Source organism: Botrytis fragariae (genome assembly GCF_013461495.1).
Source record: "Botrytis fragariae strain BVB16 chromosome Unknown tig00000000, whole genome shotgun sequence".
NCBI lineage: Eukaryota > Fungi > Ascomycota > Leotiomycetes > Helotiales > Sclerotiniaceae > Botrytis > Botrytis fragariae.
Genome location: NW_023500986.1, coordinates 1847944 through 1874741, shown reverse-complemented (window position 1 = coordinate 1874741; position 26798 = coordinate 1847944). Strand labels below are relative to the sequence as shown.

General features: G+C 42.2%; 12 protein-coding genes across 12 annotated transcripts; 6 read left to right on the top strand and 6 right to left on the bottom strand.

Moving 5' to 3' along the window:
- Positions 1 to 90: 90 nt before the first annotated feature.
- Positions 91 to 810, bottom strand: Bfra_006798 (putative gdsl-like protein; the record flags this gene model as incomplete). The annotated part of the gene is made up of 1 exon (XM_037337169.1): positions 91 to 810. One exon carries the CDS (start codon positions 808 to 810, stop codon positions 91 to 93), a length of 720 nt encoding a protein of 239 aa, XP_037198535.1.
- Positions 811 to 1130: 320 nt separating this feature from the next.
- On the top strand, positions 1131 to 2290 carry Bfra_006797 (putative methyltransferase domain-containing protein; the record flags this gene model as incomplete). Its single annotated transcript, XM_037337168.1, has 3 exons — positions 1131 to 1229; positions 1551 to 1573; positions 1753 to 2290. 3 exons carry the CDS (start codon positions 1131 to 1133, stop codon positions 2288 to 2290), a joined length of 660 nt encoding a protein of 219 aa, XP_037198534.1.
- Positions 2291 to 3992: 1702 nt separating this feature from the next.
- Bfra_006796 (uncharacterized protein) lies at positions 3993 to 5378 on the top strand (the record flags this gene model as incomplete). Its single annotated transcript, XM_037337167.1, has 1 exon — positions 3993 to 5378. One exon carries the CDS (start codon positions 3993 to 3995, stop codon positions 5376 to 5378), a length of 1386 nt encoding a protein of 461 aa, XP_037198533.1.
- Positions 5379 to 6392: 1014 nt separating this feature from the next.
- On the top strand, positions 6393 to 7686 carry Bfra_006795 (uncharacterized protein; the record flags this gene model as incomplete). The annotated part of the gene is made up of 3 exons (XM_037337166.1): positions 6393 to 6720; positions 6778 to 6876; positions 7307 to 7686. 3 exons carry the CDS (start codon positions 6393 to 6395, stop codon positions 7684 to 7686), a joined length of 807 nt encoding a protein of 268 aa, XP_037198532.1.
- A 316-nt stretch (positions 7687 to 8002) lies between these two features.
- On the bottom strand, positions 8003 to 9635 carry Bfra_006794 (putative glycoside hydrolase family 13 protein; the record flags this gene model as incomplete). Its single annotated transcript, XM_037337165.1, has 3 exons — positions 8003 to 9136; positions 9244 to 9381; positions 9438 to 9635. The coding sequence occupies 3 exons, from the start codon at positions 9633 to 9635 to the stop codon at positions 8003 to 8005; spliced, it is 1470 nt and encodes a 489-aa protein (XP_037198531.1).
- Positions 9636 to 10223: 588 nt separating this feature from the next.
- On the bottom strand, positions 10224 to 10691 carry Bfra_006793 (uncharacterized protein; the record flags this gene model as incomplete). Its single annotated transcript, XM_037337164.1, has 2 exons — positions 10224 to 10285; positions 10348 to 10691. Coding segments are annotated over 2 exons (405 nt in total), but the record flags the coding sequence as incomplete, so codon positions are not given.
- A 1745-nt stretch (positions 10692 to 12436) lies between these two features.
- Bfra_006792 (uncharacterized protein) lies at positions 12437 to 12761 on the bottom strand (the record flags this gene model as incomplete). Its single annotated transcript, XM_037337163.1, has 2 exons — positions 12437 to 12524; positions 12583 to 12761. The coding sequence occupies 2 exons, from the start codon at positions 12759 to 12761 to the stop codon at positions 12437 to 12439; spliced, it is 267 nt and encodes an 88-aa protein (XP_037198529.1).
- Positions 12762 to 14855: 2094 nt separating this feature from the next.
- Positions 14856 to 16336, bottom strand: Bfra_006791 (putative a49-like rna polymerase i associated factor protein; the record flags this gene model as incomplete). The annotated part of the gene is made up of 3 exons (XM_037337162.1): positions 14856 to 15746; positions 15797 to 16113; positions 16195 to 16336. The coding sequence occupies 3 exons, from the start codon at positions 16334 to 16336 to the stop codon at positions 14856 to 14858; spliced, it is 1350 nt and encodes a 449-aa protein (XP_037198528.1).
- A 614-nt stretch (positions 16337 to 16950) lies between these two features.
- Positions 16951 to 17712, bottom strand: Bfra_006790 (uncharacterized protein; the record flags this gene model as incomplete). The annotated part of the gene is made up of 3 exons (XM_037337161.1): positions 17689 to 17712; positions 17425 to 17493; positions 16951 to 17101 (listed from the first exon to the last, which is right to left on the bottom strand). Coding segments are annotated over exons 1-3 (222 nt in total). The 5' UTR covers positions 17691 to 17712.
- A 1711-nt stretch (positions 17713 to 19423) lies between these two features.
- Bfra_006789 (putative camk protein kinase protein) lies at positions 19424 to 21772 on the top strand (the record flags this gene model as incomplete). Its single annotated transcript, XM_037337160.1, has 6 exons — positions 19424 to 19583; positions 19638 to 19689; positions 19735 to 20029; positions 20088 to 20330; positions 20399 to 20739; positions 20794 to 21772. The coding sequence occupies 6 exons, from the start codon at positions 19424 to 19426 to the stop codon at positions 21770 to 21772; spliced, it is 2070 nt and encodes a 689-aa protein (XP_037198526.1).
- A 592-nt stretch (positions 21773 to 22364) lies between these two features.
- Bfra_006788 (putative tricarboxylate transport protein) lies at positions 22365 to 23754 on the top strand (the record flags this gene model as incomplete). The annotated part of the gene is made up of 3 exons (XM_037337159.1): positions 22365 to 23248; positions 23358 to 23511; positions 23572 to 23754. The coding sequence occupies 3 exons, from the start codon at positions 22365 to 22367 to the stop codon at positions 23752 to 23754; spliced, it is 1221 nt and encodes a 406-aa protein (XP_037198525.1).
- Positions 23755 to 26026: 2272 nt separating this feature from the next.
- Bfra_006787 (uncharacterized protein) lies at positions 26027 to 26391 on the top strand (the record flags this gene model as incomplete). Its single annotated transcript, XM_037337158.1, has 2 exons — positions 26027 to 26228; positions 26360 to 26391. 2 exons carry the CDS (start codon positions 26027 to 26029, stop codon positions 26389 to 26391), a joined length of 234 nt encoding a protein of 77 aa, XP_037198524.1.
- Between the last annotated feature and the right edge of the window lie 407 nt (positions 26392 to 26798).

The window sequence follows — 26798 nt, the reverse complement described above, 5'->3', positions numbered from 1 at the left end:
ATATTAGCGGTTGATGTCGTATAGTGGTCATTTGCCCAAGACCTCGTGTTGAAAAGCTTCTTCTCGAATACTATCTATCCAACACCGTTGCTAAATCTCAAGTTTTTCCACCAGCCATTTATCCCATATCTCATAACCAGCTCTGTTCAAGTGAACGTGATCCTCATAATGGTTGTCAAGATCGACTTCCGGTGCTGCTAGCCACTCCACACCAGGCAATCCAGAGACTACATTTTGTAAATCCTCGTTACTTCTATCAACATCTGATGGGTGTACATCTTTCTTGTAAAACAATGCCGTAATCACTATTCGTGCTCGGGGGAATGTTCTTCTTAATGCCTCCAAGTGAAGAGCGAATTGGTAAAGTTGAGCTTCGGTCAAGCTTCGACCGGGTTTTTTCAAATCATTAGAACCGATATTGACAATAACTGTTCCCACTTTCCCTTGGGTCTTGGCTTTCCGGAGGAGACCTAGATCAATGCGGTAAAGTAGGTTGGGGATTGCATCGCCTCCTACCCCGGCGTTGAAAATTCCTGGCTTTGAACCTAAATTGAGGTCGTGGCCAGTTGTTTTGAACCGTTCGAGCATGCTGGATCCAATAAGTACGAGATTGATGGTTTCCAAGGACACATTGTCTAGCTCCGGGAAATGGACATCGAGAGTGGTCTCTTCTGACCGCTTCTTCCATTTACTATTGTCCCTTATTTGATTGTTCAACTCTATATCAGACATCTGCAAGAGTAATAACAGAGAATTGGTCTTGGGGAACTTCGTTGTGGCCGCAAGGGACGATGCTGCTGATGATAACATGGTTTAAAACTTCAAGGGCGAAAGGTTCTTTCCCAAAGTAACAACTAATTTTGTTGGTATATAAATTTGACGTGTCAATTCAGTGTGTTTGCAAAACTCTAATTCTTCTAGCGAACTAAATAGATTTAAATTATACGGAAAGCTGATACTCACATGCTGCGGCTCGTTGAGACGGAATTTGGAGAATGAGTCATCCGGGCTCGACGTCTTCAACACATCAGATCATGTACACTTTGCAGCTCAAACTAATTAGGATACCTGTTTTGTGTCAGAATGAGGCAGGAAAGTAGGGTACTCAAGGACTTAACTGGCCAAACCCAATGTGTGAAATTAATACTGAAGAAGTAATCATTGGTGAAAGGACTCCTCATGAGCTCCATGATGAGCTATTGAGGGTGAATGAAACTATGAAGCAAATGGTGAGTGGTGACCCGCTGTTGGGAAATGATGGCTTGTCGTCCTTCAACGCTTTAAACACAGTAGACACACAGGTACTTGTTCTTTTTCAATCATCTACGCAGAGGTTTCTGCTCATGCAAACAATGGACCGTAAAACGTCCTAAGGTGCATTTGCATACACTACTATCAATCATGCCCACCACTGAGGAACTTCTCAAAGTTGCCGAATCACCAAATCATCTGTCTCGAGTGAAAGCGCCTCCCCGATAGCAGCCATCATTTAGCAATAGGCTTACCTCCGCTTCAAGAAAACTTTTCGAGTAGTACAACACCACCCGAAGTTGAGTCGCACATCTATAGCATCGTAAGCTTGTGTCCTATCCGTGAATGAAACTCTGGGATTTGCGTTCATTAATATGGCTACAAAGTGTGAAATGTTTTCCCTTGGGCTTGCATCAATGAATTTTAGTTCATACTTTTCGGCCTTTCGCGTCATTCGCAATAAAAACAATTGATTCGACTGCTTACATCGACACCATTCAGTTTTCTCGACATTGATACCTGCATTGGCCAAGCTGTGCCAGCTTTGTATAGAGATGGCGTACCTCTAACTGATCTTTCCGGAACAGATACCATTCCAGAATTTGAAGCCGCCGGCCACCCGTTATTCCGAGATCAAGACCGCTTTCTGCCTGAACATCATGTCGTTGGGGATATATTGAACCTTATACCATCTCTAGCCAGCGTTGCTGGTACTTGGCCAGCTGTAAATATGAACATGTTCCTGCATCTCTTCAATCCTGTAGGTGCGGAGCAGGTCTGCACCAACATCTTGAATCTACTTCACTCAAAGGCAGGATCTCTCCTTACCGGTACTCAAACTGGAATCATGCGGCCGGGGAAACTCGTGCTTGAGCCTCCGGTGTGCGAGCCAGAAGAATTTAAGACGATATACTGGAATAGCGCGGAAAAATTGATTGAGATGTGGCAGAGAGTAGCTAAGAAGTTGAGTATCAACATAAAAACTACTGCGGAGTATGATGAGGATGAAGATCCTGAAAGCAGCGATTCAAGTAGCTAGTCATCAGGTAGCGTAGCAATAAGATCCTTAATCCTGAATCTAGTTTCTAAATTGAAGATGTTTGTACACAGTTCAATTGGACCATTGAAGTTATCTGAAGCGTCTCATTGAAAGTTCACGTCTCTGTGCAAATTAGAAGGGTTCAGTCCCAAGATCCCAAGATCCCAAAAGCCCTCAATTGCTTTAATTTAATCAATTATTTTCCGATTATATCATTAATCCATTTAAGGTTGTTTACTGAATTGAAAATTGAATTGAAGATATTCCCAAATATTTTAGGTGTAAGTTAATCGGATCGGAATAACACTAACTATCCTAACATCAGCATATTACTTATGACTAATCAGAAAAGGTTTAACTATAAAAAAGACACACCATGTGATACAAGATTACATAAGCATACATGAAATACAACTTTACTACATTTGCTTCTACAAATCTATCAAGGAGATGAACCTCCATCTTTCCTCCTTCACTTTGTTCCCATCGCATACACCATCGATCAGTTACCGTAATAAAAGCGCCATCTGTTTATCGCCGTTTGTCCATCGCCATTTCAATTCTCCCTTTATCTCTGTCGCGCACCATCTATCGAATACCATAACGAAAGCGCCATCTGCCAATCGCCATCTGTCCATCGCCATCTGTCCATCGCCGTTTGTCCATCGCCATTTCAATTCTCCCTTTATCTCTGTCGCACACCATCTATCGAATACCATAATAAAGCGCTATCTGTCGATGGAGCCGACAAAATTGCTTCTATAATATGTTGTGTACAAGAATTGTGTCTTATAGCACCCGTTGTTTAGAAAAACCCCGAAGCTGTTTGTATAGTAGTGGTGGTTACGTTCTTTAATACCTGTTGTTTAGAAAAACCCCAAAGCTATCTGTATAGTGATGGTGGTTACGTTCTTTAGCACTTGTTGTTTAGAAAAACCCTGAAGCTATCTGTATAGTAGTGGTGGTTACGTTCTTTAGCACTTGTTGTTTAGAAAAACCCTGAAGCTATCTGTATAGCGGTGGTGGTTACGTTCTTTAATACCTGTTGTTTAGAAAAACCCCAAAGCTATCTGTATAGTGGTGGTGGTTATGTTCTTTAGCACTTGTTGTTTAGAAAAACCCTGAAGCTATCTGTATAGTGGTGGTGGTTACGTTCTTTAGCACCTGTTGTTTAGAAAAACCCCAAAGCTATCTGTATAGCGGTGGTGGTTACGTTCTTTAGCACTTGTTATTTAGAAAAACCCTGAAGCTATCTGTATAGTGGTGGTGGCTACGTTCTTTAGCATATACTATTGTGAACAGCTTTAACAAAACTCACAGATTAGCTTCCATCGGTCAATCCTACGTCTCATTGTATTCCAAGAATCACGACTGGTTTAAATCCGGCATGGTTGCGAAAGTTAGTGGTTTTTCAATACAATTGTTGTTTTACTATATCTATTGCTGATTATAACCACGAAAGTAGGACACATTGGTTCCGATCAAGGGACTTCAGCTACAAGAACCACCTCTCCTTCGCGAGAGAGTGTTTGTAAAATGGAAGGATTCATCATCAGACGAAACTTTCACGTTAGGCTCTTGCTCGCATCAGAACAAGCAGAATCTTAATTTTCTTATGACAGCAAGCTCTGATTCAGACGGCCATATTCATATCTATTTTTCCCTCAAAATATCTATCAGGCAATCTTGTACGCGAAAACAAATGGAGATGCTGTTTGTTGTTCCTCCGGACGCCAACTTCACAGATTCCTTTACACCTTTTCTGGCATCAGGCATTGATGATTTATCTTTCCCCGACGCTTCTGCCCTTCACCAAGCTGGCATAAGCAAATCAGGACTTGTCATGCGTGTAGAATTCCATCTGACTACGAGCGGTTTTGTCGTTATGAATAAGCGGAAGAAGACTCCTGAGAGTATTACGCCCAAAGATGGTACCTCAAGCGATTTGATCAAAAGACTTAAATCTCTATCCGAAACGAAGATCTTCAGTGTATACATCAGCCCAAGTACTTATGCGCAGGTGAATTTGAAAAAATTTCACGCGGATTTAATTACCGCCAAACGCAAAACTAACGTGAAGGAAATGTACGTTCAACAAGGGGCTATGTTAGTGGAATGGAGTATATTTGGACCTCCAAATCGATATGAAACGTTGCCCCCACAGGATACATTACCGTTACAAGACACATTACCGCCGCCATACACCAAAAATCCTACACCATTATTAAAGGAAGTGCAGGTTCCTCAGTCGCCACCAGTCATGCTCAAAGATGGATTGCTATCAATTGATACCATCGAAGTGGTAATTGCAGAGACACCGACTCAAACTCCAGTGAGCCCAAATCCCACACCGGTAATGCATGGCATCTTCTCCTCTAGCGTTGAAGAGTTGTTTGACAGCGAACTGGACTTGAACGATTTTGAAGAGGACTCGAGATACATTACAACAGACTTCGACGTGTGCTCGGATGAAGAATCTCTCGCCAAATTGAATTCTCGAGAACTAAGTCAGCCATCTACATCCACATGCGATTTAGCAATTTTGAATGGGCTTCAGGCGAAGTTGATTGAGTGGTTGAAAGGGGCAATGACGCAAAACCCAAATGTATACAAGCACAAAAGTTTAGCTGGAAAGCTATCACTTCTTGGTTATTATATCCGTACATCTAATGCTGAAGGATTTAATGTTACTAGACTCTGGTGTTCTGCGATATTCTTCTACGACCCGCTTGATTCCATCGACACTCCCGAGACTCCCAAGTCATATCATCAGAGCAATAAACATCCCGTCTCACAGATGTTCGACCTGATTGAATGGGCTAATACGTTTCACTATGGCGCTGAGTTCAGTTCGCCGATGGTGAATGATTTTGTGAAGCTAGGTAGCGCTGCTCGCTCCTTTATCGCATCTCGGACGCAGCAGAACGAAGAAAATTTTGATAATCGGAAAAGTGTTTGCATGGCTCGTATATTGACTACATTTGGCACATCGGATATTGGTGAAAAGAAGCGCAAGGCTGTTTCTGAAAAAGAGCGTAATCTCTTGGAAACTCCTATAAATGAGGTATCTAAGCGAGCCAGAACATGATTTCAATCAAATTCATGTGTTCAATCCTCCCAAAATCGCCGATGTATCTCCAGAAATAAGTGACACTTTTTGGCACTCAAAAAAATATGCTAGTGAGAGAGTAACACAGTAATATCACGACTGACTGATCAATTTTAACCAATTGAATTAAAGATTCGGACCGCCACCTACAATACAATCTAATCTAATTAGTTGGTTCAGTCAACTATTCTTTCAATCCGTCACAACCCCGCCGCCCCCTCCCCCCCCGGTTAAAGTTGGTCACTACTAGTACCAACCATCGCAATTTCCATCGGAACAATAGTTGGGGTATTAGAAAATGTCTTCAATATATCCTAACAATCATTATCAAATTACGACGTGTGTGAGATGTCCCTGTCTTTTGCTATTGACTGGAGGCAATTCGTCTTATAGGAAGATATGTATAAAACTCGGGAGCTTTTACGATTACAAAATATCTCAATGGAACTCAAAAATACATGCGAGGTTAGCCCTAGCTGGGCTATAATAGAATGAGAGGATTATTTTATATAGAAGAAGAACTAAAAAAGAAAGAGCTAAGTGCAATAATTTTGGGAGGTTAGATGTTTCATAGACTCTTGCGACCAGAAACAGGTACAAAATAAACCTTGCTTCTATTGAGGATCACTATAGTTACATCTCTCAATCAAATTCATATTCTCTATATTATAGGATAACTTGTTAGGTTCTCGTCATCAGATAATGTGTTCCTAGTTTTTATATCCAATTAATACTGTGTATTTAAGAAATGAACCTGCTGACTCAACACGCTTATCTTCTTAAATGGAGCAACGCAAGCTGATACAGTGCAAACCGTTGGTCCCGCTGTTGAGATGCCTTCAGACTCATAATCTGATTTGCCGTGTTCCGGCTCTCCAAAGAGAACTTACTACAATGTAGCAATTTCTCTCCAACTCATCGGCTCTTGCAGCATTTCACCAGAACTCAACACTCATCACTGCAAAAAACTTCAAATTCCCAACTTTCTCCAAGATGTCCACTGCTCCTTCAGTTCCTCCGCTAGACGCAACTGCACTTACAGTTCGGGAATACATTTCTCACATACTTCATAATCATTACGATGTCCCAAAGCATGAGGCCGAGAGCCTGGCCACGCAATGGAAATATGGTCGCGGGTCAGAGCTCAGAACCTTTGACGTCGATGTATTTCGCTCGATATTTGGTGTTGAGGCAGGCACGTTGTTGTTTGCATATTTGAGGAACGAATTGGGTCCGTTGAAGGCTGGCTCAAACAAAAAGCTAGCAGGCGGAGGGGCGGCTCAGAGGGCTGAAAGGGATATTTTTGGGTTAACTCCTGGCTGTACGTTTACCGTCTTTTGGGTGCTACATATACTGAAATAGCTGACATAACTTGAAGTATCTATCGTCTATTTAACGTTGACCTTCAGTGTTGTCTTCGGCTTTACATTGTGGTATGAAATGGGTACAGCAAGTTCTGCGAAAATCGAGGCCCTGAGTTTATTTACTATGATTTCGTTCATTGGATTTTTGCTCTCTTACCTGGCGTATTATTTCGTTCGTATTGAAAGTTGATCGCTCTTTGTCTTTTGGAAGAAGTTCAGGATGCAATTTCAATTCAAAGTAAATGTTGGACAATCACCGTGTACATTTTTCTTTCTTTCTCATGTCTGAACGTCATGTTGCACAAGGGCTTAGGGTTAGATAAAAGTACTGTACCGCATTGAAATATCAATCCATTCCACAAACCGACTCAGTATGTATCCCTCCGTATGTCGGCTTATTATTTCCATTATCCCGCAACACGGATTCCGAACTTCGTGGGAAAACAAAACCATTTCCCCTTGTTGTTGAGGATCCTGATGCACCCTAACTCAGTCCGGTTATTCATGGTATCTGATACAACATTCCTCCTTTAAAACTGATAGTCGACAAGGAGGATTTTGTAGAAGCGAAGAAAGGTGATGGTAGCAGTAGTCAATTATTAGCAGGTGATTTCAACTATGGAGCTAATCGGAGGAAAACGATTTGGGGAGGCCCAAAGCCGGTGTTGGGACATGGTATACATAGTTATTTATTTCAAGTGGTGGGATTGAGTGAAGAGTTGGATGCAACTGAAAAGGTTGGGAGGAAAGAGCTTGGGGGCTTGCTGGAAGACAAAGTTTTGGGGAGAGTGGGTGGGGACTTATGGGAGGAAGTTGGAATGAGAAGTGATCGGAATTCTGGACATGACTTCATGATAACTGGAGACAGATGGATAATAATCGAGAGAGAGGATTTGTTTGGCTCAGATCATCTAATTGTTTAACAGATTGTTTGCTCAAACTGCAAAGACACGGCTCCCCTTCATGAGGATGGATTTATAGCTCCTGTCCACCTAGATTTTAAGCATGAGTTCTATGCACGCAGAAAGACCAAAGAAAAGGTCCGCCAACTTGTCGAAACATGAAAGAATTAAATTGTAATGATTGATGCCAGAAAACTCATGATCTAAGGTATCTTCTAATTAAAATGATTAATCTAAAAATTCTAGGTGACTTGAAAAACAAAGTATACTCGGTCGCTTAATTATCTAGCTGCATAGAATATAGACCACGGAGATGAACTCTCCTGAACGCTCGGCATCAAAATCTTGGCCCTGCCTGTTCCGCAACCGGATCTTTTTCTCTAAGTATAACATCTGCGCTGTTGACCGATTCACCATATGGCCAATCGGTGATTTCGGCGGCAGTTTTTGAGGAAGAGGAGGCACCAAACATTTTAGAGAATAATTTAGATATGGCACTCTGAGCTGGTGGTAAAATATTATCACAGATGTTCTCTGCTAGACCAAGAGGGAGAAAAATTCGAGGTTCTCCAGATATTATGGTGATATTCGTCGATCGTTTGACTCTGAAAGATTCTCCTGTGAGGATGTCGACTATTATGGTCCCGTTTTTGAACATGGTAGGTATGGAGATATTTTTGGATCTGGCCTGGCTACCTAAGTTGGTCAGCACCATGAGCACGGGGCCCTTCTGCGTAGCAGCAACATTGTCTTCAATGTAAAGTTTTGTGGTTAGATGTGTACCAAATCCTGCATCCCAACCCAGCTTTCTGATTTGGTTCAAACGTGCGATGTATTGGTATAGCGGTGTGATGTTATAATTGGACGTCCACATCAGCTCTCGCGAGCCAGGATCACCATCTCCAGAATAAGATTGTTCTTGTCCATAGTAAACAATTGGCACACCATCGGTAAGTAAAGTCCATGCCATAGCATTCTTTACAACAGCCAAGTCCGCGTTGGTGTCGCTGGTAAATCGTGGCATATCATGATTCTCCATAAAAGTCGACATTTGCTGCGTGTCGCGGAATTTCGATCGGTATTCAGGAGTGAGGAGGTTGGTCAGCTCATACATACTTCCACCATCCCTATGAAAGGCTCTCTTCAGAGGATAATATGTCCCATAGTCTAGAAGGCCTCCAACATAAGGTTGATATGAGCTTAAGTAGTCGGGATCACCTGACAACACCTCACCTACGGACCAGACCCCAGCAGCCCGAACAAAATCGGGCCAGAAATTCTTCCTGACATGTTTGACAGTGTCAAGTCTCAAACCATCAATTTTAAACTTTTGTACAAGTTTTGTGATCCAGGCTTGGAGGGTGAGTACCACGGTAGGATCCTCCGTATTTAGATCGGGCAATGGCACATGTCCATCCCCCAACCATCCTTCCTCGCTTTGCTGCTGATTTTCGTAATTTGTGATGAATGACTGTGGATGATAGTATGATGAATCATTAAAAGGTACGTATCTGGAATACTCCACTGTGGGAGGCGAACCCATATGATTGACAACTATATCAACCATCAAAAACATACCCGAGCGTGCAAGGCATCCGATAGGGCGAGTAAATCATCAGCGGTTCCAAAATGTGGATTTACTGAATAGATATCCTCTGGCCAATAACCATGATAGGAAACTCCATATTCAGTCAATTCTTCGATGTTCTTAGTGATCTGTATGGAATCGTTAGTAAATGCAATTAGAACACTGATGAGGCTAAAAAACAAACGGGTGAAATCCAAACTGCATCAAAACCCATTCCTTGGATATAATCAAGTTTAGATATTATTCCCCTCCATGTTCCACCACAATATTCTCTTATCCCATGATCTGGGCCTCTATCTGAATTATTCTCATCTTCTATGGCAAATCTGTCGGTGAGCACTTGATATATGGAACGTCTTTTCCAGGCCTCGGCATTGGACATGGTGTAACAATTGATGGTGGAGAAAAAAGCGAGAGAAATAATTAAAAGGGAAATATTGATATTCATTTACTAAGGCAGCCTCTGGGTTACATGACTTTTATATGTTTTGAGAAAGGAGAGGAAATACGAGATATATAGATGATCGAATACATTTGTAATTTTATTTCTTTTTTAAGTTCGTATAGAAGGGGATAACCTTGCCAACCAAATATAGAATAAGACATCACGTGAACATGGTCTCCCCTATCTTGAACCTCACTGGACATCATTATTCTTAATCGAGACCATGGATGACTCTCGGAACCCTGCGCTTGGTATGTAATTGAGGAACCTCGTAATGCTTAAATACGAGTATTTTATCTTATTTACCACCCTTCAGAGAGCTGAGAGGAATGATCTTACTCCTCAATTGCACCCTTCTCCAACGGAGATCTCACCTTGTTGTGCCTGGTACTAGTGTACAGTCATTATCAGGTATCGCTGTATTCCAGCATCCAAACACCACAAGTCAATGACAACTCCCCAAAAAGCCCTCCATCCGTTACGCCGGTACCCATTCTACTATAAAGATGATTATGAGGTATCGCACTACAATGTAGTGTCCTCAACAAAGCTATCTTCATTGCCAAGTGATTTTTTCTCTCGGGTTTCTAAGAATATCAGTCAGTAACTGAAGATACATGTATGTTCTCATCAGTGATGTGAAACATACCTAAGTTCGAAGCAGCCTCATCTACCACTTTGATTCTGTCCCATTCTCTTTTGCAATCATCGAAGATTCTGGTGCATGATTGTTTGCAAAAAATGCTGTAACCACTGTAGACACTCGCAGCACACAATATCTGCCAGCTTAGTTGAAAATTCCGATAAAGCATGACAAAGGTTGTCGATTCAATGACTTTTTCAATGGCTTCTATCGAAGAATGTGATTTGAAGCAAGGCTTCGTCGGGCTCATATGTTTGAAGGCATGATTGGCGCCGTAGCAAGCTACCGTTGCGGATGTCGCACCAGAGCCACCAGCCCTGCGAAGGGAATCATTCTCTTTAAAGCTACACGTGCCGGCATAATTATTAATTATTTAATTGTCTGAAGCGAATTGAGAGACTTGATAATAGGTTTCGGTAATAGGTTTCAATAATAGGAATACAAAGGTTGTGTGAAGAAAGGTATGAGAAGGAAGTCTGAAAGAATTTTTTCCATATATATATACATATGAATTTCTTTTGGTTTTAGGTTGTCAGTCTTAAACTAGCTTAAACTAAGCAATACTCTATTATATAAAAGATAAAGAGATCCCTTAGAATTCTCTTTCCTCTTTCCTCTTTTCTCTTTAGCTTTCTTATTCTAGTTATTTGACCTCTATCAGTATGCTCTAGTGGGTGATCGTAGCATATGGCTTGTCTTGGTTCAAACTTTAACTCATGAACTAGGTATTTCACATGCTCTCATTTCTATATACACCCTTTTTGTCATGGAACGCACTCAATCGCGATGCGATTCCATGTACATATTCGCACGTATGTAAACAATCAAGTATAAACAGCTAATATAAATGAACACTCTATGAACGATTGGATCATAGTCTCTTAGTTTTAGATTCTAAGGACATTTTGTACCCTGCGCTCGCAGTTCTTCTAAGGCAAAGTGTCACACTTTTCAATGTTTTAGAGCATGCGAGAAAATCATCGCGTTAAGGCTTCTGTAAAAGAATCTGTATGTGACGTAGGATTTAAAGATTAGGCTAAACCTAGGTCCTTCCGAAGTATGCCGATTCGGTCCCTTGTGGCCCCCGCCCTTCCCTCCTCTTCACCCCCCTCCCTTCAAGACCCTATAATTGTCCCTAATCATTTTATACAATCACTCTCATACCATCATATAAATATAAAATCTTACCATATAACTATAAAACTATATAACACAACCTTAGGAGGCTCGATAGTCAACGAATCAAGATTTAAGGAAGAACTGGAGCTTAAGGAATTCAAGTTTTGTAAGGATTATCTTAGACGCTAGCGATAAAATCAATGTGCTGAGGTTCTGATGGAAAAGTTTGGGTATGGTATAAGAGTGATGTTTTCCATATTAGCTAGGTATAACTCATACTCACTAGTACGGTAGCTCCAAGTTAAGACATACTTCGAAAGGGTTAGGCCTACCAGCGAGCAAAGGAAATGCGAGTTTTAGGTTATTGCATTTTGGATTTGGTGTCTAAATGATCATCTAACTACGAACGGTTTTGTTCTCAACCACTCATTTTTTTTATATCATACCAAGCCCACAACACCACAAGCCGTGAAAAGCTTTACCACAAGATCAGTGTCAGCATAACACTAATACCAGTTGCACTCAACTCTGCAAAGTGTCGTTAGTGTAATACACTTCAAGTTTTGAAACCCCCCAAGACAATTTCGGATGAGAAATAGTACTTGAGTAGTACACGTGGAATTCAAATGAAAGCCTTTTAATTAAGGGTGATTCTGTCGCAATAACTTTGAGATTGACAGAAACTGTGCCGCATGTCATGTCGAAGCTCTGAAACACAACGAGTATTATTTCAGGAATTGCTCGAAAGTCGGTGCTAGAATCGTTTGAAGATCGAAGTGTGGTGTCGAGAGTCGAAGACCTCACTGCTAATTGCTCTGAAAAGGGGTTAAATGCTTGAGAATCAATGGATTACACCATTCAAGCTGCTGTTGTCATGTGCAGGTATTGCGTTCTTGCGAGTATCATTCCAGCCGAGGGTGCCCTGGTGTGCAGCTGGGGGGGTTTCCTCATAGCTATTCCGTTGCATTATTCAAGTCTAGCATACACTAGCTTTTGGATATCGACTTTCAGGTTTTGCGGCTGGCGTCTCAAGGTCAACTTTCTGAATTTCGTGTCCTCGTATGCTCGCCGAATTTGGTATTATTTTCGTGGTATGGTATGCGAAGGTACCTGAGAATCTACACGTTGGGGGTAGTATTGCGAGCTTTGCAACGTTGTCTATCTGTCGTATCTGGCGATGGCTTGTGTGGTGTAGTGTGGTGAGGGTGCTTGGACAAAATATCCACATCGAGTAATTCCATCTGTGAGTCCAGCGATGGCCGACTGCTGTTTACCATAGAATTTTCCCCTTTCTCTCCCATTTTCTCAATCCCAATAATTTATAAGACACCCGTCACCGTTATTATAAAGGCCATGTCATATTTTCGTCGTCTTGATCATCCCAGCTATTCCAACCGTCTCTTTGAAGCACCATTTTTAGACCTTCGCAGCTCCTTCAGGATCTCTTTCCCTCATACATCAGTGCTCCTCCAAGGTTCAAACCAAGTCCTACCACCTCACATTCCGGTGTCCATTGTCCAGTTTTTGGGAAAAGACGCCATACTTCTTGCCACAGATATCATAAAAGTCACTCCCACCCTTCTCGCTACAAGACAACATAAACCAAACTTTGACCCTTTCTCCTACTGTTTTTCTCTCGTCGCTTTTCCAAACATCATGAATTGAACTCTTATCCTTTTCGGCACAAGCGCCAAAATTGAACGCCTATCCCAAAAACTTGAGATTGTAAGCTGAATTGCCATCGTTCTCTCACCCTTCTTCCAAAAAGACAGATTTCACAAACAACGGAAATGCCGATCATGACGTGTTGAGGTTGTCCTCCTGCATATGAGCCTCGTTCCTCCTCCTGAGAACCCCGGAGATCTACTTATCCTTCCCTCAATCTTTCATCACAACAAGCATTGCGAAACATCCGATTTCCCTTATTGTACATAGATCACATGGACCACCAACACCACCAACACCACAGATAACAAACCAAATTCCTATCATCCTTGCACAAACACTCCAGATAGAACTGCTATCTTCCTTATGTGCAAAACAATAAAAATGCCACAGACTGTGGATAAAGCTTCAATCTCCCTTCCACAGACACCATTAATATGATGATTTCAATGAATGGCAATTTTGATACAAGGACGTTAATTGAGTGCGTAGCCTATCCGCTTAAAATCTTCCATTTCGAGATATACTTGTCCAGGACAGGAAAGAGAGGTGCTGTTGGTGCTAGTGGCGAAGCAGCAGAAGGGGCGTGAGAAGGATCGTGGACAAGGAGAGAGTCGGAGCAATTGGCGCTAGCGCTAGTGGCGTGCCAGAGAAAAATTCAATGTGAGAGTTGGGATTTTGATTGAGATAGAGAGATATGATATCCAATGCCAGACAGACAGACCTAAGAAAATTAGGGGTTCCATCGAAAGCGAGGAAAGAAAGGATTTTCAAGCCCAAACAGATTTGATATTGGGATTGAATATTGATCAAGGGAAAGAGAAAGAAAGGATATCTAACGCCAGGTAGATTTCATAAAGGACTGCGCTTGTAAGGAAAGAAAACGAAAAGAGCAATGTTCAACGCCGGTCAGACTTAATATATGAATTGGCCATTTGACAAGAGTAGAGATACAGAGAGATGCAGACTAGAGTTGATATGAGAATCGCGGGTTTCAAGAGAAAGAGGATGTTTTGATGTTAGATAAACTTGATAGAAAAATTAGTATTGTTACTGAAAGAAGAGAGAAAGAGAGGGAGGAGCTCTGTACCAGATTTGACTTGAGATTGAGGGGGTATCGAGTGAGAGAGGATATTTCAATATCAATCAGACTTGAAATGAGAATTAGAGGTTGAGAGAGAGGGAAAGAGGGAGAGAGAATATTTCAATGCTAGTATTGTAATTGAGAGAGAAAGAGAATGGAGATCGAGAGAAGGGTCGAGAGAAGGGTCGAGAGAAGGGTCGAGAGAAGGGTCGAGAGAGAGATCCAGACCAGACTTGATACAAGAATTGGGATTTTCGAGAATAAGGATTCCAGCAGCTTTCTTTTTCGATATTGGAGGCCTTGATACGTTGACAGGTGCTTCTCCCTTCGGTGAATACAGTATCCCAAAGTATTGTAGATCGCCATAGACTGTGAATGTTACGAAGTATCTTAATATCTCATACAACCAACGACATTCTAGTCGTTGTATTGTTCCGGAATGTTTAAAGCTCACAAAGAACCGGAATGCCCTGGTCCACATTTTTGTTTTCAATCGGAATCATCACTGAGAAACGAAAATGAACCAGTGTACCTTATTGTCAATTTCCATGGATTTCATTATCTCCATTTTCAGTATTAAAACCAAGATCCTACCTACTCCGCTTCGCCAATAACACTCAGCAGCCTAGTCTATCTCCGGCTCATTTTATCCTCTCCTTCCAAATGGCACTCTTGGGAAATCTAATGGCAACTTCAACTTCGCTGTCCTCCTCTGTGCTGCAGTCGCCTTGTCCAAATCCAATGCCTTCCTCCTCGCCTCCGGAAGTCCCACAACCCTCGCACCAATTTCCTTGAAATATTGAGTCATCTCCTTCGTCTCCAATTTCAAATCCAGCTGAAGATCATACAAATCAACTTCATAATTATCAACCAGACATGCTAACGCACATGCGTGGGTGATAAGGAGATCAGACTTGAATTTCGACATGACTCCAGCGTCCGAGTATTTGCGTCGTACATCTTCAATGACGGATTGCGGTATATTGTCACCCAGCTTCGTTTTCATTTCGTCGCGCTTGGGCAGCATTCTTCCACCTCGCATTGGTCGTGAAGCCATGTGTAAATCTAACAAAAGAAGGAGGTATCGTAAGACTCTGAGCTTATTAACGCCTGCGGTAGCTGCAGAGACGATTCTGGCCGACACATATCTCGAGTTGGTCGTAATGTTCTTCTTTGCTTTGACTGATTGTTCCCATTCCAAGACCGGTACAGACTTGAAAATATCACTTCCAATGAGGCTGTCCACCGTATACACATCCTTGATATCTTTCGCGGTAAGATCTGCTTTTGGTCGTGGTTTGGCTGCATCTGCTTGTTCTTCGAGGTCTTTTCTAGATGCCATACCAGATGTAGCTTCTGCCATGGATGCAATGATGGCAGATTTTGCAGCATCCAACTTCGCTGGCTTGGCACCATCCGCGAGTAATCTTGAGCCTCTGTTCGCGGAGATGGCATTCTCGGTAACGGAGGCAATGGCTTTCTTCGCTTTCTTAGTACCGAAAGTCTCTCCAAGGTCATTGCGAAGCTCTCGGATGGTCTGCGAGTAGTGTTAGCATCGGCTCTGAGATTCTTTTGCAATAGACTTACATGTTTGGCAAATTCAGCCTCCGTAGCTTGATGTGCTCTAACGCTCCCACGAACCACCATCTTTCGCGCTTCCATAACCTCTAGTTTTCCGGTCTTTGGATCGTACACACCAACATAATGCTTCAATAATGTATCAGACCCACCCGCTTCTTCCTCTCGCGCAGTGTAGTCAAGCTTTGGATGTTCTGAGGAATGGAGGAGGACTTCGGTTGTAGCAATTGCTCCGCTTCGTCCTGGTCGTTGAGGGGCATTCTTGCGAGGTTTGGTGAATGGTTGAAGAGATATAGATGCCGGCATAGCGAGTCCAGGAGTGGATGCTATAAAGAGTCAACCTTACATAACCTCGAAAACTCATTTTGACACTTTAATATTCTCCTGGTCGTAACTTAAGAACATACCAATTACAGGTGCCCATTCATCACCATCCTTTAAAGAAATCTGAACATTTCTGTCTTCTTCGATTGCCACTTTTTTGCTGGGTCTCGAAGAACCATCGGCGTTCTTCTTGCGCTTCTTACTTTTCTCAATGTTATCCGCCATTTCGTGATTAGAGTGAGGCCTAGGCAAATTGTATGAAGGCGCCGGGTCTACAAGCTTCTGTTCTGTCGCAAAGCAAATAAATTTTTGGATGGGTCGGCGACTGGAAACTTTTTTCCCGACATTTTACCAAAACAGACGAGGCTGAGATGCTGGTGGCTTGACCAATGAGCGGGGTTATGTTGAGCTGGTCATATGCAGCTTTCGAGCTTAGCCAATTTATGAGGCGCGCAATGATTTTTGGTCGATTGTCAATTTATCTATATACCTATTTACCTCGTGTGTGACGTATGCTGTCATCGAAAGAGGTAGCTGAAAGTAGATTCCAAGACAATTTGAGAAGTCCGACTGTTTAAGAGGGCATTTTACATTCTATAGCATCGAGAGCGAAGCCGGGGAAGATAGGTTTGGTGATTGTTGACACTCCATTTCGTTTGTGTGTATCTGGGGAAGGGTTTGATATTACATGCGGGGAAGCTTGAAGCACATCACAACAACCGCTTCGAAACACGGCAGCGAGCATTTCGAAAGGAGGAGCATCACATATATCACAATCACTTTTAAGACTTTTCACATTGTGCAAAGATGACATCAGTGAAGAAGAACTTCTTTTTTTCTTATTCATTCCTATCGGGTTGGTAGTCATAAAGGCATTTAGCATCAGAGGCAGCTTCTTTCCCATGACGTATTGGTTCATAAACCCTCAATGAACAAATCGACATTGCATTGTTGACCGATCCTGCTTCCTCCAAAACTTTCCACCACATGCTGACAAGTACGCGTCATCAAACTCATCTTTCCTTGAACACTCAGCCGCCGTTGAACGAAGCGCGAACTCCGAACTTGTTGGTGAATACTGAAATGCTGAAAAAGGCGAAGACGTTTGGTGCGAGCAATGGCGCATTCGAAAAGAGTTTATGTTGTCATGATGTTATGATTCGAGAGGTAAGGGGTATCGAGATCGAGTTGTTTTGAGTTGTTTACTTGCTGTAGAGGGGTCAGTAAGTGTTTAACAAAGAAAATTATCCCCACGACAAAGACCGCTGACAAGCAAATCTTTGATCTGAAGCAACAGGAAGGTCAAAACTTACGATCGGGCACGAGTCTTGCGGCGCTTACGCTTCAAGCGCCTAGTGCGCTTCTTTCTCCACTTGGCTCTCCTACAGATGGTTGTCAGTTATAGATACTTGAAATTGTTGATGTGGAAGTGATGGAATTGGAGACAAGAGGGGTAAAGATCCATTCTCGAGGAAACGAGGGGAAATTTGATGATTGCAATGATTCAAATGCTTTCAATAAGCATGGAATGCACTGTGAATAGCGATTGAGGGTAATATGGATGGATTTCAACTTACATTTTCAATGTGAGTTGTATGAAGATGGTGAGGAGGAGAAGTTAATTCCGTTGATTGAAGCTCGAAATATGGGTGTTGATACTCGCTTAATTTTTGAGCTAATTTAGCGCATTTTGACTGATTAGGGCTAGTCACATGACTGCCCACCTGTTTCTCAGATACCCAAGATAGATTCCTTTAGCTGGTCGGGCCCGACCTGAGGAAAAGTACTCGGTAGGTACCCAGTATGCAGGGTTCCAACATGTTCCTGTGCTTTCCAGATATGACGCTCCGTAGGGCTTGCCAGGTATTCCATTCAAAGGTTCACATCCATCCAAACGACAATATCAATGTTTGATGTCAATATAAGATGTCAATATAAACACCCAAGTCTCTTAATCTCTGACATCATTACATGCAATCAAAACCTCTACATCTCTATCATTATTACAAATACCCAAAGTCACCCAATCTCCAATATCAACACAAAGATTCAGAATTCTTTCAATGCATAATACCAATATACACATGCAAAGTGCTCTCAACATCTGGGACCAAGACAAATATTCAAAGAATCATATTCCGCAAGTCACAATCCGATACTTTCAATTTCTCATATATTATCAAACAAACAAAAGTTCCATGAGCACCATCTCCTTCTGTATGAGATGTTTAGCTCTGCGGTGAGTCTACCGCATGCAAAATGTAGCATCTTCATGTGGGTATCATTGTTTGCAAACGATGCTCCAATGCGGGGGCTTGTATGATGTTTAGTGTGTCACAACAAGATGTTATGAACATTCAGAGTCTCATAGGTAAAATGGTGAAGACATTAGCATACGACGATAGGTCTGATAGCCCGTCAGAGAAGCCCGAGTATATAAATGCTCAAAAATTATGGCGCTCAACCTACTATGCGTCTAAATCTTGCAAGGGGCTTATTCGGGAATTGCAGAATCAAACTTCTCAATGAGTAACACATATTCAGACCAACAGAAGTCTCGTTGACTTGATAACACCAGGCATTTTGTCGTGGGAGAGAATCGTCAGTAAGGCCGCCTAGTTGTCGTAAGCTTGGTACCAATTGTAATGGAAAGCAAACTTAATATACGCGTTTTTGTCATCCCAAATTTTCATTCAAACTTCAACCAGACTCCCCAAAATGTATACGGTCTGAAATTATACGAGGACTTACAGCCTCCCAAGCATAGAAGGGAGTTCGTTGACGAAGGACGTCGGTTTGTCACGTGACAGTGAAACTAGGAATTGCATGTGGCTGCCTCCCTTCGTTCCTTCCCAAGGAAGACGAGAGAAGTGAAAAAGAAGCAAGGTGATGCGATACATCAAGAAAACCTTCAAGTTACATAATCAAGACGTCCTACGATGAAGCATTATTCAACTCATAAGTCACAACCTCATCTTTTAATACTTCCTTCCGCCTGTACTACTGTTTACTTGCGGTCATTTTGTGATGTGTATCAAACTGAACAATTCACATTCGAAGCCTTCTTCTTCATTTCCTACGAGTCTTTTGATATCTGTCACCTCCCAAGGTGATGTAAATTGCGCATTATTTGAGTATTCTTTCTCTATGCTTATTTGACTTGACCGACATCATCCAACTTCATGTCTTTTTGAAACATACATTACCGCTTCATTTTCTCTCTTTCTCTCTTTCTCACATTCTCACATTCTCATATTCTCAGATTTTCCACAATTTGTCTCAAATTCCACCATCCGAGATCTCAAAATCACAATGGAAGCACCGGAATCGAATTGTGAGCTCAGTGGTCAAACCCACCGTGAGAACGTTGACCAATCCCCAATGGGAACTCATGAAGGGAATATTCATGACATCGGTAACAGCATTGTCGCGTCGCTCAAGTATGAGCATGCACAGACCGGTCAAAAATTCAGTTCGTAAGCCTCTTATCTCATCAACCTTTCGTGATCTAATATAGATTCTGCAGCAATTCCTATTCTTGCCAAAGGCTATCTTCACGTGGGAAGAGAGACGAAATGGTATGGTACTTTGTTTAATTGATCTGTAACCTGCTAATAGTGTAGTGATTTTTCCATTGACAGTGTGATTGTTTCCAAGCAACACTTTCGTATCTACACCATTATATATGATACGGACGAGCTGGATAAATACCCACCTTCAATCTACTGCGAAGACCTTGAGTCCAGGAATGGTACTTATGTGAACAATGTATTGATTGGTATCGTCGGCAATGAAAGAATTGGACGTCTTCTTGTTGACGGTGATTTGATTGAGATCCGACCCGATTGGAAGTTTCGATTTCACCAACGAAGATCAAGAAAAACATCGCGTGAGCCTTTGCCTGATATCGAAATGAAGGTATTCAAGTCATCATTTTCTCTTGGTATGTCTTTCATGTTGACTAATATATTCGTAGTATTTTAAAGATAGATACACCATTTCCAGCCATGTTCTTGGTAGCGGTATTGCTGGAGAAGTCTTTCTTGCCAATAATGTTGGCAGCTCGAAGCAGTTAGCATGTAAAGTAATCAAAATAAGCCCCGCAAGACGTGCGAACCCCAGCTCCCATGGTTCTACAGGATCAGGTCAGCAATATGATACCGATTTGGCGAGGAAATCACATCTACGAGAAGTTGACATACTGTCTAAACTTAATCATGTAAGTTGCGACAGGCTCAATCATTCATCCGTCTATGTATTCAGATGGCCGAGACTAATAACTCATAGCCAAATATTATCCGCATTGAGAGGGCCTTCCTTTCCAACGACAGGCTTTACATCTTTACAGAGCTTGCTGCGGCAGGAGACCTATACACATACTTCGATTCTTGTGGTAACAGGCTTGAAGACGCCCATGCTCGCCTCATTACGCGACAAATAGCTCTGGCTCTGGAATATCTCCACTCGAAAGGGATCGCACATAGAGATATTAAAATGGAAAACATTCTCATTACAAATACTGATATCGGCTCTCGAGTTATCCTCACAGATTTTGGTCTTGCCAATTATACGGACAAAACAACCGGCAGACTCTTCTCTTCGGTAGGGACAGATGGTTACATTGCACCGTTAGTATATCTCTAAAATGGCGGTTAACAAATAATTGTACTGATTGTTGATAGCGAAATCATGGGTTCTAATATAAGCCGTGGCTATACGACAGCTGCAGACATGTGGTCGTTTGGAATATTGACATGGAATCTGCTCACTGGCGAAATCTGGATTTCCCGAGGCCGATCATCCCAGCTGGAAAAAATTCAAGCTGCGGAAAAGTTTCTTTCGTCCAATGAAAAAGAGGTAGCAAGCAAGTGGTCTTATATTCATCGGAGAGCTCGATCATTCCTGCGCGGTCTTCTGGCTAGTGATGCAAGTCAGCGTATGACTGCTGTGCAAACAGTAAACCATCCATGGTACAAGAAACCTCCCGTTTCCGACGCGATAGAGCAGGCATATCAGCGAGTTACAAGGTTCTGGAAACCACGAGATGACGACGATATTCTCGAATACCTGCCTGGATATACCGTACCTACAACAGAGGTTACAAGCTCAGGTCGTCGAAAGCGCTTGCCTGATGCTTCTTCGTCGCCCTACTTCAATCTTGACCGTCATCTACAATCAAGATCTCCACAAACGGCGAAACGCAGACGTATGCTTGATGATCTTAAAGAAACTGGAGGAACCTTCGTGGATTCAGAGTCACAACAGAATGAACCTAAAGATAGTCGCAAGAGCAAGAATCATATTCCAGTGAAATCGGTTACTGGGATTGATTTGTTCGGAAACTCCACAGTTTCAACGAACAGACAAACGAGAAACAGTAATAAGCCCAGTTATGAGAGGCCATCTTCTAAAGATAATTTGAGTGGATTGAGAGCAAGCCAAAAAGTGATAAAAGATTCGCAAAGTCATCTTTCATCCTCTAAGAGAGCTGGTGACGCTCATTTAACCGCCTCGAATGACGTAAGAGTCAGAAAAGAAACAAACCCGGTCAATCAAGAAATCCACGATACTGCCTCACAGCGTGTATCGAAGTTTTGTTCGGCCAAGGCTTTCAAGGATGAGATCAATATTGTCAGAAAAGAGAGATTTATGGAAGCTTGATAGTCATTTACTCTTGGGTGGGTGTTAGATAGCTCGGGGGAGTTTCGAGGCGTTCAGCCTGACTACATGACAGACGCAGCTCGGAAGAGAAAGAAGGGAAAGAAGGGAAATGCTACTATGAGCACTTTGCATGCTTTCCTCTACAAATAATACCCCGGTAGTTAGCTAGACGTTTTGCCTTTAATTTATTGATGCACTGTGTATATGTTGTTGGCGGGTTTGCGTTAAAGTCAGGATGATCAACGATTGGGCACTGGTGTTAACAAATCGAGACACTGTATTGCTATTAATCTTCCACGAAAGATTTAGAAATGAAGAATCTACAACAATTAATTTACAATATCGTCGACTTCGGCAAGTTTAGGCGAACGCTGTAGAGTACCGACTGCCGATCTACCGGTGAGGTTGAAAAATAAGTACCGAGAGGCTAAGACGTCATAGATTGAAGTTGTGGAAACAGTACCTTGGTACGGTGGAAGGAAACTAAATTATCAACTATAAAAGAACAATCTTTGCTTGCACAAATGTTGGGGATCCCACTTTCAAGTTGAATTCTTGCTCGCTACATCAGTAGTTAATACGAACTTCTAAGATGAGTGGCCACGGAAACGCATCGACACCACCGATCGTATCTTTACTATCTGGTGGAATTGCTGGAGGGGTAGAAGGCGCTCTTACATACCCAATGGAGTTTGCCAAAACACGAGTTCAACTGCATTCTGGCCCATCTAAATTACCACGGAATCCATTTCAGGTTGTTGTACAAGTATACAAACAAGAAAGTATAAGAGCTTTGTATAAAGGGTGTGGTGCATTAGTATTTGGATCTATTGCAAAAGATGCTGTACGATTTACTTCGTATGACAGCATCAAAAACGTCTTTCGTGATCCGGAGACTGGTGTTTTATCTCCGGGCCGTAATATGTTAGCAGGCATGGCAGCGGGAGTTGCAGCCAGCATATTTGCAGTTACACCTACTGAACGAATCAAAACGGCGCTCATCGATGATGCCAGGACCACGAGGCAATATAATTCCACAATGCATTGTATACGTACCATTCTCAAAGAAGATGGATTTGTAGGTTTGTATAGAGGTTTCATTGGCACAACTCTCAAACAAGCTTCTGCAACCTCTTTTAGAATGGGTTCGTACAACATTATCAAGGATTTTCAGGTCGTACGAGATATTCCACAGAATACTGTCCTGAACTTCGCGAATGGGGCAGCGGCAGGCGTAATCACTACTTTGGCAACACAACCATTTGATACTGTCAAAACGAGAAGTCAATCTTCGAAAGTGACTACAACCACTCAAGCTGTAATGGGTATCATCAAAGATGGTGGTGTGAAAGCTTTTTGGAGAGGAACAGTCATGAGATTATCACGGACTGTGTTTAGTGGTGGTGTTTTGTTCACAACCGCGGAAGCTATGACAAAGATTTTGAATCCTATATTTGCACCACGGCGTGCTTATGAGTCTCTCTCTTGATTAGTTCTCTTAGTGTGGATGTCTGATATTGGAGTGGATATCAACGGCACAAAATTCTGTTCAACCTCACACGAAAATACCTGTCATGATACATAGATCCCGTCATCCACTCGTGCTACCATCATGTAGTTTGCACTCGTTATCCAAGTGCAGACATACGAAATCGTACCCCTGTTACAGCTGGAAGAATGTGACGCGTCAAGAGTCATTGATTTCAGCTATGCCAGCGAATAAGGGTCTTTTCTTCCGGGTATAAGGTCAAAGAGATATTAGAGTCCTTGGCTTCAATCTCAAGCAATTATCGATACAGAACTCATCTGATAACGAGGCCGTAAAGCCTACTATGCTCGACCTAGTCACCACCATATTTCTCGGCGTCTTCATTATACTTGGAAATGAACTTTGTCAGCAAATTTACCAGCTCAATTTAAACCCGTTTCGTCTCCACGATACCGAGCATTCAGAAGCGATCATTACTAGCGACTCAGATTGACACGGATTTGGTATCTGAAATCCGAATGAAGAGTATTCTGGCACGACTCGACTGCATTTTATGTTTTAGAATTGGTTGTGATATTGGCTGCTTTGGCTTTGCTGGCTGCTTTCAAAGATTGCATCAAGAGAATGATGATTCTTTTCGAAAGCGACCAGGTACTTGCTCCAGTCATTACCTGCATGGCGTTAACAGACTTCTTATAGACAGAAACATAGACGGAGACGAAAGTATGGTTTAGATATGAGGGTGTTAGGTTTGGGAAAGTAGATGTTGAGCGATGAGTGTTTACAGCAAGGTGTTTAGCCAAGACGGATCTTTTGATCGGATTGCTTTGCGTTGGAATATGGTCGATAGGGAGGTAATTGGGTTTCTTATGGGGTGAAGCGTATGGCGATAGATTTATAGGGGAATATAGATTATGCGGACAATGATATACTCACATCATCTCATTCCTCGTTTTTGATTGTGATCCTGTCAAATTGAAACACCCAGAGTTGGGTATCTATCTATAACCGAGATTCATGAAGGGGTGTGGTATATGTGCACGAAACAGTTGATCCCATCGAGGAGGAGTCTAAAAATGGATTAGTGAATACAGAATGAGGGGTAAAAATTAAATAATAGTCGAATACCAAAGGAAAGAGGGGTATATCTAACAGTGAATTGAGGAGGGGTAAATGAATAACTTGGTAAATGAAGGAGGAGTATAAAGTGAGAACTAATGAACATAGAAAGAGGGGTATACAAATACCAAATAGTGAATCCAGAGGAGCATACATACGAAAAAATTAGTGAATTAAAAATGAAAGCGATAAAAGAAGAACCAGATAGATAGTGCATCAAGAATTATCAAAGGTAGCTAAGTACCAACCTTATATACCCATGTCACTCCTCTCCAGTCTCCACACACCCATCTATAACCTATAAACGACTCCAAAGACCCACAACACTCCAGCTACCTACCTAGTGTACAAACAAACATCACACAACACTACAATTCGCAATTTTTGGCCTGGTCACTGGATCGGGCCTCGGCCCCTTCTGGCACGACTCCTTTGGAAAGCTTGGTTCTATATTTATACCCAAGTACCTATCTAGGTAATTACTGTGCCACGATCTAGATTTCGGCCCGTCCAGCCAGCCCAACTGGCCGGCCGGCCTTTGGAAAACTCGGATAGGTCGGTGGGTAGACGTAGATGGGTCTGATTGGTTGGAGGAATAGCTTGGAATTGTGGAATTGGAATGGAATGGAGGAGGAATTCTATGCTGTGAATGGTGGATGAAGTGTAGTTCGATGTGTTGTTGGATGGGTTTACTTTTTATTTTTGATTCAGGTTGGAATTATTATTGCTCATTAGGAGAACCAGGAGTTAGGAAACAAGTAACAGATGGGAAATAGAAGATGCAAGGGGGGGAAGGGGAGGGGAAATCATGACGAGAAGTTTCTATTCTAACATCGTCCGTATACATTAAGCTGATAATATTTCATGTTCACTATCGGTATCTGCACTCATTCTGTATACTCACAATCGCTGGGGCACCTATCGTGAAACATACCCAGACGCCCAGCAGCTAATAGACTGGGAAAGAAGAACTAACACTCTGTTCTCATCATAATTCGTTGTGTGAAATCAGTTAGGCCATTAATGCTCCTATCTTCATAAAGTAGCAAAAGCAGCCTAAACTCTCTTAAAGAACAAGATCAATTGCACTAAAGACTAAAGGCATTGCGAACACCGAATACAGACCAGTCCTCAGAGCTCGTCATCCATACCTAGGCGATAATCACTTCATCGTAAGCTAACAGTTGAGATATACTATACAGCAAGTGGAGATTATTGCTAAGTATAGAAAGCGACCGCCGGAGCTAATGAAGCAATGTACTACCGATGGTCCCAGTTGCGGGTCGACCATAAGGTCTCTATAGTCCATGAAGCTTCCGTCGACCTCCTCGTAAACGGTAGTCAGACCGATCGCAAAGTCCAGATCCACCGAACTCAACAGAAGTGAGATAAAAATAACTGCAGTTTTTTTTTGGCTTGAATTGAGTGGATCGCGATCGAGGGGAGGTCAGTGTTGCTGTTGTTGGCGAAGTGGATATGTTTGTACTCAAGAAGTGTATATAACGTAAAGATTCTCGAGTCTTAATGCATATCTCATCATCATCAACAACAACATCAACATCTTCACAGATCTCTATCATCACCACAGTTCAATACACTCCATCTCATCTCAACGCATCCCATCCCACACATCTCAATCCCCAACAATGCCCGGAAAGAAGACCAACAGCAGCTCTTACAGCTCTTCCAGAGAAGCACCCAAAGGAAGCTACACTCTCAATGTTGAAGACTACGACGCAAAAGATGAGGCCACCCGCAAGAGCAACAACAAAAAGGCACCAACCCTCTCCAAATCCAAATCAAGTGTTCCCTTCGAAAGTAAACCCCCAAAGAAATCTGACGGAAAACGTTAGTAGGGCTCTCCAAACCCATATAGAGTCCACTCCGGCGAATATCCCCGAGATTAGGGTACAGAGTAAGAAATGCTTCAACCGGAAATGAGTCAAAAATCAAGTTTACAAAACTTGCTTATCACCCAGGCGGTGATCTGGTTCGCAGCTCAACATCTTGAGATCCTGAATCATACAACGAGTTTGCTTATGGAGGGTGTTTGGCGTTTCGTGCAATTAAAAATTAGCATGTACCCTGGAGGTGCAAAAACGGGGCTGGAAAATGTGTTAGCAAGCGGATTCATATCAACAGACGTGTTCCAAGACAAAGATAGATAGAATGTTCATAGATATCCAATTAATTTCCACATACAAATATACTGCGATCCTTGAATTTTCCTCTCCCTTTTAGTCGTGCTAACTTAGCTCAATATCTTGCTTCATCCACATTAGATCCTAAACCCAGCTTCCAACCTTTCGTTCTCATCCCCCAACAATTAACAACAATCGTCTTTTCGCGGAAATTTTTCGACAATAGTTGTAACCATGATCCTCACCGGACCTGGCACGACATATCCAACATCCCAGG